The 17,362-nt window shown below is 53.9% G+C and overlaps 1 protein-coding gene across 2 annotated transcripts; it reads left to right on the top strand.

Annotated features, from left to right (window-relative positions):
* Positions 1-1,163: 1,163 nt before the first annotated feature.
* FAM118A (family with sequence similarity 118 member A) lies at positions 1,164-16,835 on the top strand. Of its 2 annotated transcripts, none has more exons than XM_051962887.1 (9): positions 1,164-2,907; positions 4,474-4,609; positions 5,117-5,369; positions 6,290-6,511; positions 8,104-8,232; positions 10,963-11,248; positions 15,608-15,640; positions 15,765-15,854; positions 15,946-16,835. In XM_051962887.1, exons 1-9 carry the CDS (start codon positions 2,751-2,753, stop codon positions 15,963-15,965), a joined length of 1,326 nt encoding a protein of 441 aa, XP_051818847.1. In that variant the 5' UTR covers positions 1,164-2,750; the 3' UTR covers positions 15,966-16,835. The 2 variants fall into 2 exon arrangements, with proteins under 2 accessions (XP_051818847.1, XP_051818848.1); XM_051962888.1 differs by having other exon boundaries at positions 2,809-2,907; positions 4,554-4,609.
* The last annotated feature ends 527 nt before the right edge of the window (positions 16,836-17,362 follow it).

The raw sequence follows: 17,362 nt of genomic DNA, 5'->3' as shown, positions 1-17,362 counted from the left end.
AGGGCAGCACAGGGAGCGCTGAGAGGATGATCACCCCCAGGCCAGCACAGGGAGCACTGAGAGGATGATCACCCCCCAGGCCAGCACAGGGAGCACTGAGAGGATGATCACCCCCAGGGCAGCACAGGGAGCACTGAGAGGATGATCACCCCCAGGGCAGCACAGGGAGCACTGAGAGGATGATCACCCCCAGGGCAGCACAGGGAGCATTGAGAGGATGATCACCCCCCTAGGCTACGAGGGAGGAGCACTGAGAGGATGATCACCCCCAGGCCAGCACAGGGAGCACTGAGAGGATGATCACCCCCCAGGCTACGAGGGAGGAGCACTGAGAGGATGATCACCCCCCAGGCCAGCACAGGGAGCACTGAGAGGATGATCACCCCCAGGCCAGCACAGGAACAACTGAGAGGATGATCACCCCCAGGCCAGCACAGGGAGCACTGAGAGGATGATCCCCCCAGGGCAGCACAGGGAGCACTGAGAGGATGATTCCCCCCAGGGCAGCACAGGGAGCACTGAGAGGATGATCACCCCAGGGCAGCACAGGGAGCACTGAGAGGATGATCACCCCAGGGCAGCACAGGGAGCACTGAGAGGATGATCACCCCCCAGGCCAGCACAGGGAGCACTGAGAGGATGATCACCCCCAGGCCAGCACAGGGAGCACTGAGAGGATGATCACCCCCAGGCCAGCACAGGGAGCACTGAGAGGATGATCATCCCCAGGCCAGCAAGGGGAGCACTGAGAGGATGATCACCCCCAGGGCAGCACAGGGAGCACTGAGAGGATGATCATCCCCAGGCCAGCACAGGGAGCACTGAGAGGATGATCACCCCCCTAGGCTACGAGGGAGGAGCACTGAGAGGATGGAGCTGTGTGTTCCTGGCCAGTGCCTTGTATCTATGAACTCACTTTATTGAACCAGACAGCCTAGTTCTGTAGCTAGCACCCTTCCCCCAGTTCTCAGCTCAGGCCTCTAGGCCCCGGGTCTTTTCTGGGTGAATTGATGACATGATTGAGGCGGATATTGTCCTTTTAAGAATTGATTATTCCTTTCTTTTGGATTCCCAACCCCTCCTAGTTGATCCAGGACCTTTTGATTCACAAATCCTGGTCCCTTTGAATTCCTTTTTTTTTTTTTTTTTTTTTTTTAATTTTTATTTAATAATTATTTTATATTGACAGAATCCATGCCAGGGTAATTTTTTTACAACATTATCCCTTGCACTCGTTTCTGTTCCGATTTTTTTTCCCCTCCCCTAGATGGCAAGCAGTCCTTTATATGTTGGATATGTTGCAGTATATCCTAGATACAATATATGTTTGCAGAACTGAACAGTTCTCTTCTTGCACAGGGAGAATTGGATTCAGAAGGTATAAATAACCCGGGAAGAAAAACAAAAATGCAGATAGTTCACATTCGTTTCCCAGTGTTCTTTCTTTGGGTGTAGCTGCTTCTGTCCGTCATTTATCCATTGAAACTCAGTTAGGTCTCTTTGTCAGAGAAATCCACTTCCACCAGAATACATCCTTAGCATCAGTTCCTGTAAGCCTCGCCAGTCCTATTTCCTTTGAATTCCAATAGAAGATTCGGGCCGGTCCCAGGCCCACCCGGATCTGAGCCAGCTCGGGGCTACACCCACGGGCCCCTTCGGCTAAATCTCCCATTATAAAAGGGCCAACCTGGCAGCCTCAGGCCTGGCTCGCCAGGGATCTCTGCCCCTGGAACCCTGTGTCCGGAGCCCTTAGCTCTACCTCCCCCCGTTTCCTTAACCTTACTTCCAATCCCCGTAATAAGCCTCTTCTATCAGTCTCCCCCCTAGACCTCCTTTAACGCCACCTCCTCGCGCCGAATCCAGGGCAGTTGCAGGGGCCTGACTCCTGTACCCCACCCTGCCGCGAGACCCCACGGAACCCGAACTTCGCTGAGGGCCCCGTTTCTAGGCCTGTGCTCTCGGGGCGTCTCTCGGCCGCCGGCCCCGCACGCTTCCAAGCCCCAACGTCCGCCCGGCCCCGCTCCCTCGGTCTGTAGAAGGGCGCGCGCCCTCTCGGGGGGAGGGGCCACGCAGTCCCGCGCAGCCCCGCCCCCGCCTTCGCCGGGACCATTCCTCCCGCAGCGAAGCGTCCTCCGGAGCCAGGGCGAGCCCTCCCCCCCTCCCCACTACGGGAAAGGCCCCTCGAGGGCAGGGGTAGTTGCCGTCGCCCGAGCTCTCTGGGACAGCGCGCCTCGGTGCGTCTGGGGAACGTGGTGCAAACTTAGGGTCGGTCCCAGAAGGCCGCCCGGAGGAGGGGAACCCGAGGTGGCCGGAACTTTCCGGTGCGGGGAGGAGTCTCGCCGGAAGGCTCGCCAGCGCACCAGCCGGCGAGTGTTTATTGCGGGTGAGTTTCGTTTCCGGGGTCGACCGGCGTTCCGGTGGCGCCTGCGCGTACGCCTTAGTAACGAATAAATGAGCGCGTGCCTGTGCCGGCTAACGTTTTCTCTGCGGGTCGTTGCGAGTGCGCGCGTTCCCCTGCCCTCTCCCTTTCCTTCCTTCTGCTGCCTCCTCAGCTTGCGTCACAGCGACCGCCGGCCCTCCTCCCCCGCCTAACGGTCTTTCTCGGGAGCGAGGGTCGCGCCTGCGCGTGGTGGTCCCCGGGCGCGCTCCTTGGCCCCTCGCGGTGGAGTGCGCCTGCGCGGGGGCCCTGAGCGGCGCGCGCCGCCCCCGCCCTCGCCCCCGCTCCCCCCTCCCCTGGCCGGAGGTGGTGGATGCGGGGCCTGGAGCGCCAACTCCAGGAGGAGGAGGAGGAGCAGGAGGAAGAGGAAGAAGAGGAGGAGCTCCCGCCGTCTCCCCCGCTACCACCCCTGGTGTTGAGGGGGTCGCTGGCCGGGCCCTGCCCCGGGGCCCCGCGGCCGCCCACCCACGGTGAGTGAGAGTGGCGACTCTGTGCCTCATCCCGGAGGAGTTCCCTCTTAGGCCCACGGGGGGGGGGGGGGGGGGGGGGGAGGGGGCCTCCCGGGCCCCGCCCCACCCCGGGAGCGAGGGCCGGTATTGCCCCCACTTCATAGGTAGGGAAACTGAGGCAGAGAATCCTGCTGTGTCGGAGCCCCCTCCCAGGTCCTAGTGCCCCACGAGTCTGGTCTGGGTGCGCGGGGGGAGGAGAAGGAGGAAGGGGAGGTCCCGGGGCCCGGCCGGTGGGTGACGGGCGGCCCGGGGGCGCCCTGCTGGGCGAGGGGCAAGGGGACCAGGGCCTCTCCAGGAGAAGGCTCGGAAGGGCGCCCGGGGCCCGGAGAGGAGCAGGTTCCCTTCCCCGCCCATCCCCTGGCATCAGCCGCCTGACCCACCTTCCTTCCTTCCGGGCCCCTTTCCTGGCAGACCGGGCTGTGGCGCGGGGGAGGGGGCAGCACTCGGCTGGAGCCCCCCATTGCTGAGGGCGCCGGTCCCTCCGGGGGGTCCCATTGTGTCCCTGAGTCTCTGCGCCGGGAGGGGCCCGCACGAGCCTGTGCCCGAGTGCAGAGACCTGGGCGGGGCCCCGGGCTGGAGGGCGGAGCCCCGGGCTGGAGGGCGGGGCCCCGGGCTGGAGGGCGGGGCCTGCGGCGGCAGCTGCGCGGGGTCCCAGGGCACCCAGGGGGAGAGCCCCCTCCCAGCCCCGGGAGCCCAGGGTTCTGGCGTGTTTTCTCTGGGGTTTTTCCCTTTGCGCTGATCCTTTCACATGACACGATTGCATGGGCAAACCTCTGTGGAAGGAAGAGGGGAGAAAACTTGGGCACTCAAAACCTTACAAAAGTGAAAATTCAGTCTCCTTCTCGCTGCCGAGCAGGGCGCTCGGAAGCTGTTTGCCGGGGCGGGGCGGTTTTCGTTTGTCTCCAGCCCCCGCAGGGAGCCTGGCGGGCACTGAATCAAATTAAACTGGAGCCGTGGCCCTGCACTTGGGGGGGGGGGGCTTGCTAGGGGAGGCCCCCGCTCCGAAGCTCCGTTCCCGGGAGTCCTCAGAGACCACCCTGCCTTGGTCCCGCCCGAGCCCCTTCTCCCTCCTCGGGGAGCCCGGCCGTTTCCCGGCTGTGGTGGGGCCTGCACGCGGCCGTTACTCGGGTCTCTGGGTCCGAGGCCGGATGGAGGAGATGCTGGAGGGCAGCAGCAGCACCCCCTTTCCGGGGCTCGGGCCTGGCTCCGGTTCCCATTCCCCACACGTGGCGGGGCCGGAGCCGCTGGCAGCAGCCCCCTCCTCCTTCCCAAGGCTTGGGCCTGGCCCCGGTTCCCATTCCCCACACGTGGCGGGGCCGGAGCCGCTGGCAGCAGCCCCCCCCCCCTTCCCGAGGCTCGGGCCTGGCCCCGGTTCCCGTTCCCCACACGTGGCGGGGCCGGAGCCGCTGGCAGCCGCCGCGGGGCCTCGAGCTTGGCAGCAGGAGCCCCGGCCGGCAGGAGCAGGCCCTTGTATGGCAGGCTGTGTGTGCCCAGGCGCCCGCGGACTAAGGGAGACTGTTCTGTTAGCTTTTAACCATCTGAGTCCAGCCTCCGGAGGGAGGACGCCAGGAGCCGCTGAGCTGCTGATGGAAGTTTCTCGTTCGCAGGGTTTACCGATGGATTCAGCAGAAAAGACAACAAATAGAAGCGAGCAGAAGTCTAGGTAAGGGACGAGACCTGCCCTGGGGAAGGTCAGAGTGAGAAGGGCGTTTCCCTGGAGTCGCTGCCTCTGGGAAATGCAGAGTGGAGGGTGGCTAACGGCCGGAGAGGCCCTGCAGGAGCCTTTGTCCTGCCTCCCAGGAGGCCCAGAGCGGGTGTGGAGGAGACAGACGCTGGGAATGGACGGATAGGCTGGCTCCGACGCGCTCCTTCTGGGGGGCTGCCTTTTGCGGCCGGGCTGTGCTTGTTTCTGGCATTCCAGCCCTGGCAATGGCTGCAACCAGATTTTTCACTCGTTCTTTCACCTCTCGAGTGCCCTTGGAGACATGACAATGGGCACAGGACTGGAGCTGGGGGGAGGGGAAAGCCGGGGTCCCGACCGCTCTCAGAGCTGCCCCGGTGCCCCCAAGGGGGAGGGAGGGCACGTGCGGTCGTAGTTTGCTGTCATTTATTGGCATGGCATGGCTTCTGAAAAGCGGACCGTTACCCCGTCCTCCTCTTTTGTGTCCAGGAAGTTTTTAAAAAGCCTGATAAGGAAGCAGCCCCATGACCTCTTGCTAGTCATTGGGACAGGCGTCAGTGCCGCTGTGGCCCCCGGCATCCGTGCCCTCTGCTCCTGGAGGAGCTGCATTGAAGCCGTCCTGGAAGCGGCCGAGCAGCTGGAAGTCCTGCATCCTGGAGATGTGGCGGAGTTCCGCAAGAAGGTGATGAAAGACCGAGACCTGCTTGTGGTGGCTCACGACCTGATCCGGAAGATGTCGCCGGTAAGGTTCCAGCCCAGGAGGTTCCCTGGGGCCCGAGGTTCCGCTGAGAAAGCACGTATGGGATGCGGCTGGGCCAGGGTGTGGCCTGGGCCCTTGCGCTGTCCCCGGGGCAGTTCTGGGTTTCCCCATCAGGGTCAGGGCTAGGTACGGGCCTGCAGCCTGGGCTTTCAGTGGTCCTTAGGGATCCCTCAGCTGAAGCCAGGTCAGCAGCCTGGGTGAGAGTGCTTGGGGCACTGAGGGTGAATGACCAGTCCAAGGTGGGAGATGGAGGATGTGAGTCCCAGGCTCCTGTGCGCTCCGACCTCTCCCTGGGTACCTCTGATCAGGGAAGAAAATGCTTCAAAAAGAAGCCCTTTTATAAGTGGCATCAACTGCTACTCTTCAAAGACACGAGCTGGGAGTCTACTTCCGCCCCTCTTATTTCTCCTTTTTTTTTTTTTTTTTTTTTTTTGAGGCAGTTGGGATTAAGTGACAGAGCTAATAAGTGTCTGAGGCTGGATTTGAACTCAGCTCCTTCGGATTCTATCTACCACCCACCTCGCTGTCCCCAGTCCTGCTACTATCGGCAGGGCAGGTCTCAGCTTTGCAGTGGGGATAACCATACCCACCCACCTCCCTTGCATGAAATGCGAGCTTGCTATTCCTGGCCTGGTGCAGGGATCACTGATGCTCTCTGTTGCATGCAGCCTGAAAGCTGCAAAAGGATTCTGGAAATGCTAGTTTGATGCAGTGGAGGAAATTGGGAATTAGGAGTCACATCTGAGAGGTGCCATTTGGACCCCAGCTGGATGATCCAGTAAATCCCTTGGTCTTTGATCGGAGGGCCCGCGATGGTCCAGCTAGCCCTGGAGAGGGAGGGGCTGTGGTTACCAAAAGGCCTCCGTGTACGTTCCGTCAGCGGCGTGCTTTTGTATCTACAGCGCACAGGGGATACCAAGCCCAACTTCTTCCAGGACTGCTTAATGGAGGTCTTTGACAATTTAGAGCAGCATATCCAGAACCCCACAGTGCTGCAGTCGATCCTCAGCCTGATGGAGCGGGGGACCATGGTCCTCACCACCAATTACGATAACCTCCTGGAGATCTTTGGCCAGCAGCAGAACAAGCCGATGGAATCCCTAGATTTAAAAGATAAAACCAAGGTAGGGAAGAATGGCCTCCCCCGATCCTCTGGCTCAGCTACTGTGGGCAGGGAATCCCAATGATCAGCTCGCTCCTTCCCACAAATTTCTGCGCTCATTTTGCTGACTCTGACCCGGTCTTGAGCTGTCAATGTCCGATCCTCCCACCCCAGTCAGGAGCATGTTTCCCAAGAGCCTTCCTTTCCTCCTCTTTGGGCCTGCCGGGACTTTGGTTGATTTCTGCCCTTGCCTGTACAAAATCTTGAAATCCAGGGGTCTTCCGTCATGAATGTGTATTTAAAAAAAATAACAATAATTTAACGAAGAATCTGATGGATAAATATGTCACGTCAAGCCATTGAGCTTTTATTAAGGGAACATTACCATATGCTAAACCCTAGGCTGGGCATTGGTGCCCAGTAGTTTACCTGCTGCTGTCTGTCCAAACCCATCAGCTCATGTTTGCAGGTGGTGTTTCCTGGTTTGGGGGTAGGGGTGACCGCTTGTCACATAGCTCATTAGGATGGCTGGCGCCCCCTGGAGAGGCCATAGTGAGGTTCCTCTGAAGAAAGAAGGGTTACCAAGTTACAGAATGGGCAAGTGATGCCCTCTGCTCCCAGGGCTGATAAGGGGGCCAAGGCCTCACTGGCGATCAAAGTATCCAAATCCCTAGCGCTCATCCTGATTCCATAAGCTGCTCCCCAGAGAGATTGGCCGAGCACAGTGGGAGAGCTCCACACCTCGGGAGCCCTGAGGCCTTGGGGGCCTCGCCTTTTGCTGTAAATACCGATTGGTGTGTGTACATTTTTTTGCTGTTGATCTCAGAAGACTGCGTTGGTCTCTGCTTGATAATGGGGGGACTGGGTCACCACAGGAGGTATGATGGGAGGGGGGGAATGCCTCTTCGGGGAGATGCTATGGAGAACATACTTGTGGATCTCCTAGGTTTGTGATTCTGAGGTCCTTGTGGGGGGACACATTGCCCAGCCAAGCCCTTGGGAACATTTATATTTTATTTATTTTTAAAATAACTTTTTATTGACAGAACCCATGCCAGGGTAATTTTTTACAGCATTATCCCTTGCACTCACTTCTGTACCAATTTTTTCCCCTCCCTCCCTCCACCCCTCCCCTAGATGACAAGCAGTCCTTTACATGTTAAATAGGTTACAGTATATCCTAGATACAATATATGTTTGCAGAACCGAACAGTTCTCTTGTTGCACAGGGAGAATTGGATTCAGAAGGTAGAAATAACCCGGGAAGAAAAACAAAAATGCAAACAGTTTATATTCATTTCCCAGTGTTCTTTCTTTGGGTGTAGCTGTTTCTATCCATCTTTGATCTATTAGCTCTCTTTATCGAAGAAATCCACTTCTGTCAGAATACATCCTCAAACAGTATTGTTGTTGAAGTGTATAATGATCTCCTGGTTCTGCTCATTTCACTCAGCGTCAGTTCATGTAAGTCTCGCCAGTCCTTGGGAACATTTAGCAGCAGAACATCCCTTAAGTAAGCAGTCATTGGACTTCCTTTTAAGTAGAGGTCAGGATAAAAGATGAGCCTGGGTTCTGGTGAGATCCCTGTGGTTGAATTGGGGCTTGTTTTGGCAGGTTCTCCAGTGGGCCAGAGGGCACATAAAGTATGGAGTTCTTCATATTCATGGCTTGTACACAGATCCCTGCGGAATGGTTTTGGATCCTTCAGGATATAAAGATGTGACCCAGGACCCAGAAGTGATGGTATGAAAGGTCTTTTCTCATCATTTATGGGGCCGGGAGGTGGGGGGTTCTTTCGGTGGTTGACTCCCGCCTTTTGTGTGTGTTGGTACAGCAGCGTCTGTAGGGTTGTCCAGGAGTCAAGAGAACCTGGCTTCCTAATCTAGTTCTGATGAGGTCTAGATATGGGGCACCTAAATGAATTAGGGTTTAATTGAGGTCTAGTGGCAGGTTCAGGGTACAGGAAGCCAAATAGAGCTCCCCTGCAACCTCATTGGATTTGGCACAAGGATATGGAGTTAAATAAGGTCTAGAAGCAGCGCGAGTCCCCAGTAAAAGCATTTATTGGCCCGAAAAGCTAGATTGATAAAAGAGGTTTATTATAGGGTTTGGAAGTAAGGTTAAAGTATAGTTAAGGAAACTGGTGAAGGTAAAGATAAGAAAGGCACTGGGCAGAGGGTCTGGCGTTCCAAGGATAAGGCTGGCATGTTCGGGACCTCTGCAAAGAGGGGGTCCCAGCTTGGCCCCTTTTATAATGGGAGATTTAGCTAGAAGGGCCTGTGGGTGGAGTGGGGCTGGGACAGGCTCTGAACTTCTTTTGGAATTCAAAGGGACCAGGATTTGTGAATCAAAAGGTCCCTCACTGAAAATTACATCAACTAGGAGGAGTTGGGAATCAGAAAGAAAGGAATCCTAAAGGGACCACACCCAGATTAGCTACACGGGAGAGTCCTTTTGTTTGGTCTTGGTTTCCCTTTCTGTAAAATAAAGGGGCTCTAAGGGCACTGCCAGCTTTACCATAGTATTTCCCAGAAGGGGTGAAAGCCAGCATCCAAGTCCTCTCCAAAGCCTGGGCTCCAGCGGAGCCTCGGTTCTTCTTCCCCAACCCCCCCCCCCCCTACCAATTTGGAGATCGGACCCAGTATGGAAGAGCATGTGGGCTGCACAACTGGACACTGGAGACATGGAAGCTTAAAGCAGCTCCTGAGCTTCATTGTCGGTTAAGCTCTCTGCCCAGAGGAAGCCTGGACACGGCCTCAGCAGCAGAAGAGCCCGCTAGGCCAGGCCAGGCACCAGGGAAACTCCTGACAGCTATGGCTAGGCTCAGGCACTGTCCCTGGTACTTTTTTTTAATGGATCCTCAAAAGATGTCTTCCCTGAAGTTTCAGCCTCCTCATTTCACAGATAGCAGCTACTTCTTTTAAGCACTCTGACAGAAACATGCTCCTGTCACTTTTTGCCTCTCTAGGAAAGTGTTTTCACTTTGCTGTTTTTGGTGTTTGTCTCCCATTTTTCTCAGTTGTGAGTCATAAAGAGGTAACCGTTGGCCTTTGACATTTGGGCGGTCTCTTTTGGTTAGCAGTTAACCTGCTACCCCTGTGCTTTCTGGCCCTTCTGGTTGCCCTTAGTGGTTCTCCCCATTTTGGATTTTTTTTCTCTCCATCTTAAACCACCTTACTGTTTACTAAGTCTTCTTCTTTACAATTTAAATTTGAGGATTTTAAAGATTTTTAAGCTTAAAAAAAAAAAAAAAGGCACCTCCCCCACCCTCCAACCATGATTAGCAGGCTTTTGTCATGGGGTCTACCCCGTGACTGTTTGCAGGGCCTTGGCCATGTCTGAGCTGCTCTTAGGTAGATCTGGAAACTGAGGCCTTTCTGGCAGGTTTGCCTCTGACAACCTCCAGCTTCTTAATAAGTCTGCTCCTTCTCGTCTTTCTCCTTTTCCTCTAGATCCTTAAGATTCTGGGAGGAAAAAAATGAAAACCCTACTAAGAGTACTGTAAAAATGCCCAAAGTATTCTTGAATAGGTCCTAGAGAGTTGTTAAATAGATCTTTGCAGTAAGTTTTATGATTAGCATAATCAAGCTAATTAAATCGCTTTGAATGACTCGATCCACACCCCAAACAGTGAAAGCCAGGCTGCATGGTTTTACCAAAAAAACGTGTTTTTTGTTACAGCGGGCATTTGTCAAGTGCCTGGTGTGTACCGGGCACTGTCCCATACCTGTTCGGTAGGAGGTCACCTATGAGTACATTTAGCATCCCAATTTTGAAATCTTTTGGTTGCAGAGTTGTAGCTGGTTAGAGCTGGAGGGAGTCTTGGGGCTCATTTAACAGAGGAGATCAGAGTCCTCAGAATTGGAGGGCTTTCTAAAGAGCAGAATCGTATATATTCACGTGGGCTTTAGGAAAAGGCCTGGTGCTTGGGGGAAATGGCTGTGGCTTACCCAGCCCTAGCAGTCAGCCAGGATGGTTCAGGCTGCCTCATTCATTCATTCATTAAACATTTATTAAGCACCTTCTGTGTGTCTGACACTCGGCCAAGTCTTAAGGCTACAAAAAGGGACAAGTGACAATCCCAACCTTTAAGGAGCTTACCCACTAATAGGGGAGACAATTTGCAAATAAACATATGCAAGACAAGCTAAATACCAGGTCAGTTGGAAATAATTAAATGGAAAAGCATCAGAATTGAGAAAATTTGGGAAAGACTTCTTGTGTGAGGTGGGGTTGTAATGGGGACGGGAAGGAAACCAGGGATATCGGGAGTCAGAAGAGCATGCCAGTTGTAAGGGGCAGCCAGAGAGATCTGCCTGGAGACAAGAGATGGAGAGTCTCATTAATGGGGCCTGGGGATGAAGGGCTTTAAACACCAAACTGATGCTGTGTTTGATCCTGGAAGCAATAAAGAGCTTCTGCTCTGGTTTGGGGATTCCCTCACAAGTTCTTGCTCCTTCTGCTTCTTCCTAGGAAGTTCTGCAGAACCTGTACCGGACCAAGTCCTTTCTGTTTGTGGGCTGTGGTGAGACGCTAAGGGACCAGATATTCCAAGCCCTTTTCCTGTACTCTGTGCAGGATAAGGTGGATTTGGAGCACTTCATGGTGGTGCTCAAGGAGAACGAAGACCATTTCTTCAAGCATCAGGCCGACATGCTTCTGCATGGCATTAAAGTTGTCTCCTACGGGGATTGTTTTGACTACTTCCCAGAATATGTGCAAGACCTTGCTGCTCAGATCTGCAGACAGCGAAGTCCAGGTGCACAGGGGGCATGTGTGTCTGTGAAAACCAAGGGGTTCAAGGTCATGAAGACCTAGGACCACTGGCAGCTCGGTGACTGGGGGACCCTTAGAACCAGCCTACCGGGGGCATGGAGCACAGGAAAAGTCTGCCCACAGGGACCCTTAGAACCAGCCTACCGGGGGCATGGAGCACAGGAAAAGTCTGCCCACAGGGGCCCTTAGAACCAGCCTACCAGGGGCATGGAGCACAGGAAAAGTCTGCCCACAGGGACCCTTGGAACCAGCCTACCGGGGGCATGGAGCACAGGAAAAGTCTGCCCACAGGGGCCCTTAGAACCAGCCTACCGGGGGCATGGAGCACAGGAAAAGTCTGCCCACAGGGGCCCTTAGAACCAGCCTCCCGGGGGCATGGAGCCCAGGAAAAGTCTGCCGACAGTGTTGAGAGACAGATTAGGACCAGGATAGCTTATGGCTCGGATGGGGCATGTACTAATCTGTATTTCTCTGTACAGAGAAGGTCAAACTGATCTTGGGGGCACAATCCAGAGGCTGTCCCCAAACTCTTAACTTCTGACTCAAGTGGAGGAGTTAGGGGTGGGGGTAAGTGGTGTCAGACAGAACAAGGGTCCTCGTAGTTTTGAAAGATCATTAAAGGCAGCTTGTTGAGAGGGCTTGGCATCTCGGTTCTGGACCCTGAGGAGTCCCTGGTGCTGCATTGAATGGTGTGGTTAGTGATAAGTTATGACCCTTTAGCTTGTTTGTCCTGCCAGTTTTCAGTTTGAAGGATAATGGTCGGGGGCAAGGGCTTAGATCTTTGAAATCCCTAGATGAACCGAAAGCATGACCCTCCATTCCCTCCCTATGCCCTCATATGAAACAAACCAAATCAAATGGCAAAATGGGCTGGTGTCCGATTGTCTATAATTGGGATTCACTGAGCATTTATTAAGTTCTTGGCAGGTCCCTGTCCTCGGGCCAGGGGCTAGGTATACAGTTAGAACTTAAACAGTCCTCATCCTTGAGGAGCGGATCTCCCGCTGAGATGAGCACATGTGAAGAGCAGCAGCAGCGATTGCCAGGGGAGGAATCGGGAAGCCTCAGGACGTGATGGCTGTGTTGGAGGCACTGTGCTGAGCCTTGCAGGGAGGTGGAGAGAGAAGGAAGAGCTTTCTGCAGGATGAGGACAGCCAGCGCAGGGGCATAAGGGAAGGCGGACAAGATGTCTCAGGCAAGGGATTTGGGGTGTTTTAGACTAGAAGCAGGAGGACGTCACTGAACTTTTTTTCAGCAAAGGAGTTGGTGTGGTCTAGCTAGCTGGAATCAGGACCTGAATTCATATTCTGCCTCCCTCTTACTAGTAGTTGTGACCTGGGTGAGGGGTCTCTTCACCTCTCTGTACCTCGGTTTTCTCCTCTGTAAGGTGATGGTTGAAGTTGACAACCTCTTAGGTCCCTTCCCTCTCTAAATCTGGGCTTTTATGATCTCTCATCATTTAGTCAGCTATGTGGATAAAGTATTGGAGAGGGGAGAAGAGATGGATTTGGATACGATGTGAGTTCCCTGAATAGCCTGGACTCCAGTTGGTAGATGTTACCCTATTAACTGCACACACAGGGCTATGTAAAATCTGATTGGCGGGGGCTTTTTTTTGTGGTCAAGCCTGTGATGGACCAAAAGATAGAAAAAAAAAAAAAAGAGGGGAATAAAACCCTTTGTAACAAAGAATCCCTGTTAGGCAGAATGAATCCATCCTGTGGCTATGTCTAGAACCCCTCCCTTTTCTTGGTATACCTTGTATCTTACCTCTTTGGAAGTGGGAGACATGCTTTGTTGGAACTGGGTTATTCTCCCGGTTCTGCTCATGTGACCCAGGATCCTTGTAAGAGTCCCTGAATATTCCTCTATCAACAAATTGTTGAGCTGTTCTGCAATTGGATTTTTAAAAAATATTTTATTTTATTTTATTTAATAATAACTTTATATTGACAGAACCCATGCCAGGGTAATTTTTTTTTTACAACATTATCCCTTGCACTCGCTTCTGTTCCGATTTTTCCCTTCCCTCCCTCCATCCCCTCCCCTAGATGGCAAGCAGTCCTATATATGTTAGATATGTTACAGTATATCCTAGATACAATCTATGTGTGCAGAACCGAACAGTTCTCTTGTTGCACAGCGAGAATTGGATTCAGAAGGTATAAATAACCCGGGGAAGAAAAACAAAAATGCAGATAGTTCACATTCGTTTCCCAGTGTTCTTTCTTTGGGTGTAGCTGCTCTGCAGTTGGATTTTAGGGCTCTCCCCACAACTTCTCTTTCAAGGTTGGGAAGTTTGTTTTGCTTGGGAAGCTCCCTCCCCCAGGATGATTCCCTCCCTTATCTCTTGACTCACCCCTGACAATCCTAACCTGCGGCACCAAACTCTGTGTGATCAAAGGGAGCTTCCTCTGGGTTAAGGGAAATAGAGCCCTTTGCTATTGCTTAATTTAAAACCTTTCTAGGTTTCTCTGGATTCCTGTGTTTCTTTGTCAGGGTTAGTACTCAGTTCTGGTCATTTTTGTCACAAAAGTTGGAAGATTATGTATGATTCGTGACTTATTTTTTGGTTATAGATCGATCTCTTTTTCCTTTTAGAATATTCTATTTCAAGATCGATCTTGGTTTTAGTGTTCAGGTGCCAAGTCTTGTGCAGTGTAATTGACTTGTGGTTTTTTGGTACGTGAACTGCTTTTTTATAGATGAGTGTGAGATTTTTGATCTGAGATTTGGTCGCTTTTAGGACTTTTTAGGAGGTGATCTGTGGATTTTCTCTATTTTCACTTTGCTTTTGGGTTTTTGTTGATTTGGGCGCATTTTATTTACTATTTATTGCAAAATAATATCTTTTTTTTTAAGTTTTAAAGAATTCCAGTGTTTCTTATCTCTTATTAATCTTTTTTTTTAATGGCTTTTTTTTTTGTAAGTAAAATCTGATTTCTCTCTCACTTCCTTTCCCTTAAAGAAAATTAAAATAAGTAAAAACAACTCCACAAGCCCTTCTCTTGTCAAGCAAATCCATCTCCACCTGATCTCCCTCACATTTGCCTTCTGGAAGGATGCTTGTTGGTTTGGATGTCAGGAAGAAGTTAGATTTGTTTCTTCAGGTTCTTGGTCTCCTTTCTCTTTTTTTCCCCTAGTAAATTTTTTTCAATACATATTGCTTTATGAATCACGGTGGGAGAGAAAAATAAGAACAAAAGGGAGAAATCATGGGAGATAAAAAAATGGAAAAAAAAAGAAGTGAGTGCAGTATGTATTGATTTACACATTCGGTCTCCTTAGTTCTTTTTCTGGATGCAGATGGCACGTTCTTTCCAAAGTCTATTGATACTGCCTTGGATCACCGAACCACTGAGCAGAACCAAACCTTTCACGTTGATCATCACATTCTTGCTGTTAACTGTGAACAACGTATTCCTGGCTCTGCTTGTTTGACTCAGCATCAGTTTGTGTAAATCTTTCCAGGCTTTTCTGAAAAATCGGCTTGTTCATCATTTCTTATAGAACAATAATATTCCATTATCTTCAAGTACCACAGTTTGTTCAGCCATTCCCCAATGGGTGGTTGTCTACTCATTTTCCAATTCTTTTCTACTATAAAAAGAGCTGCTACAATCGATCCCGTTGCTTATAGTCTTATAGAAGCTTCGGTTCCCACTCAATCCATTTCTTGGGTCTTTTTGAAGCTAGTTAGGCTCCTTTTTCAGTTTCCCTTTCCCTCTTTGTCTTTCCCCACTCCCTTCTTCCTCCCTCCCTTCCTGACTTTGTAGGGTGGGGGGGAACCTCTTTAGTTACACAACCAAACCTTCACTGCTGCTGCAGATGAATTGGAGGGCTGCGTTATGGCGAAGCAGAAGGGGTTGTGAGAGGCAGGGATACGGGGAGATGATGAGGCTCCCTGGATGAAGGAGTGGGGGAGCTGAGCCCAAAGGAAGAGTGAGTTGGAATTGGTCCTTCATGATCTTGAGACAGAAACAGAGGGCAAGGCAAAGACAGAGAGATAGACAGAAAAAAAAGCGAGGGGCGGGGGACATGCTGGCCAGCTGGGAGCACCGGGAAGGAAAGCGTCTCCCAGGGGTCAGAGAGACGTGGCCCGCTGGCTCGAGGGGAGATGAGGGATAATCTCTGCTGGCGGTGGTGGCAAATGGAAGCAGAAGGTGGCACCCGTTTCTGAGCGGTGCTGCTTTTCTAGCTCAAGCAGGGAATCCAGCAGGGGATTAATCAATGCTTGCTCTCTGGGAGAGTGGACATGTGGCCTGCGGAGGGACCTTTGGCTGGGTCCCGAAGGGCCGGCGTGGCCGGGCTTGGCTCACGGGATGTTTCTTGTCACTCGTAGATGCTGACCGAGTGGACAGTACAACGCTGTTAGGTAAGACCATCCCCCCGGGCCTGGGAGCACTGGCCCCGGGGAGGAGGCAGCCTGGGCGTTGGGCCGGGAGAGCCGTCCGCAGCAGGGTTTGACCAGTGGGGCCCGCTCTGTGTCTGTCCCCCAGGGAACGCCTGCCAGGACTGTGCCAAGAGGAAGCTCGGAGAGTACAGTATGGGCGTCGATGTTCCCAAAAGAATCAGACAGTCAGATCCAGGTCCGTGTTCTCGGGGGAGGGGCCTGGGGGGTGGGGGCAGGGGATGCAGCCTGGCCTGTCTTGGGAGTCACGTGTTTCCTGCCTTTGACAGATGACTCTGGAGGCTCATGAGATCCCAGAGACCCCTGAAGCCTGTGCCTGGAAAACCAGCCTCTAAGCAGCCACAGTGCCGGACCCAGGACCCCCTCTCGGAGCCTGACACCGAGGGTGTGGCCCAGGGTGGGGCGGGGTCCCCACGGCCTCTCCGCACAGGACTCCTAGGGATTGACATTTTTACGTTTCAGGTATACTTGGAAAGGACTGACGGACACCTACCTCAGGGATAAAGTCCAATGATGGCCTCCCTGTTTGTAAAGACCCTTTTTAAAGGGGGGTGGAGGGAGATGGAAGAACTGGCTCGAGGCCCCACCTCCGGGTGCCGAGGAAACGCGCCTGGGCGTTGTTTCTGTGGCACAGACCCATTAGAAAGTGGTTTATTTTGTGAACTAGAAAAGAAGGGTTTTGGGGGCCGTGGACTAGGCAGGGAGGAAGGGGCTTCCTTGGCGGCGGGTAGCACGGCTCTGGGCCATCCCAAAGAAGTCCCGGGGGCGCCCTCGACCACGTCACACTCCATTGTACCCCGAGATCTGGCACAGACGGTTCTCTCTGGGATGGTCGTAGCTCGGATAGCCGAGCTGGGTGGTGGCCGGAGGCGGCGGCCGCGGGACCTGGAGTCAGGTGGAGTACGCGGAACTTTGCCAAGGGCCCGCGCCACTCTAAACGGCAGGCCTGGCATGGCGTCGGGGCGCTCGGCCCGAGCCGTCCGCGTCTGCCCGGCGCCCCCACTGGTGTGAGGCTGCCTCCCCTCGCTGGGAGATGGGGCCGACCGAGCGACCTCTGGCCAAGGAGCTGCGGTGGAAGCCAGGAGGTGAATCCAGCCCATTTGGAAGCCTGGTCCTCTTTGATGTCTCTGGTCAGTAAAATAAAGCCGAAAAGAGCTCAGCCTGTGGGTAGCGCGTGCTTCTCTCGCCCGGGCTCCGAGGCGGCGCTGGGGAGGGACTGGAGAAGCCCCCCGAGGGCCCGCAGCTGGCTGGGGGCGGGTCTTTGGTGCAGAGCACATCTGGCCGTGTCCCAGCAGAGCCAAAGCCTAGGATGGGCCCAGGGTGCGAGTGCGCGGCGGGGTGATCCTCACGCATGAAGCAGTCGCCGCCGTGGCCGTTAGATGGGCTCTGGGGTTCTGGGTCCAGGGCTAGTGGGGTGGTGGAGCCGGGGGCCTGGGGCATTTATCTCGGCTCCCTCACGCACAAAGCGAGCTGGAGAAGGAGGTGACCAAACGGGTCAGGAAGCATGGGACCAAATAACTGAAGAGGAGCAGCGAAGGGGTCTCCACCACGTGGGGGATGGGCCTGTGCCGCTCGGCATCCTGCCCGGCGGAGGCTGTGCCCCCTGAGCACGTGAGCCGAGGGAGCCGGGGCTCCGCCTGTGGGACCCTCACTGTGGCACGGACAGTTGGGACTCCCAAGTAAAGT

This window comes from Antechinus flavipes, chromosome 5, assembly GCF_016432865.1.
Source record: "Antechinus flavipes isolate AdamAnt ecotype Samford, QLD, Australia chromosome 5, AdamAnt_v2, whole genome shotgun sequence".
NCBI lineage: Eukaryota > Metazoa > Chordata > Mammalia > Dasyuromorphia > Dasyuridae > Antechinus > Antechinus flavipes.
Note: the sequence above shows the minus strand (reverse complement) of the source record. Positions and strands in the feature narration are given on the sequence as shown.

Bases quoted from the DNA above. Each gene is read 5' to 3' on its own strand.
- FAM118A (XM_051962887.1), top strand. From the start codon at position 2,751: ATGCGGGGCCTGGAGCGCCAACTCCAGGAGGAGGAGGAGGAGCAGGAG. The intron at 11,249-15,607 runs GTGCACAGGGGG...TGTCACTCGTAG, and splicing joins CTGCAGACAGCGAAGTCCAG to ATGCTGACCGAGTGGACAGT. The intron at 15,641-15,764 runs GTAAGACCATCC...TCTGTCCCCCAG, and splicing joins GGACAGTACAACGCTGTTAG to GGAACGCCTGCCAGGACTGT.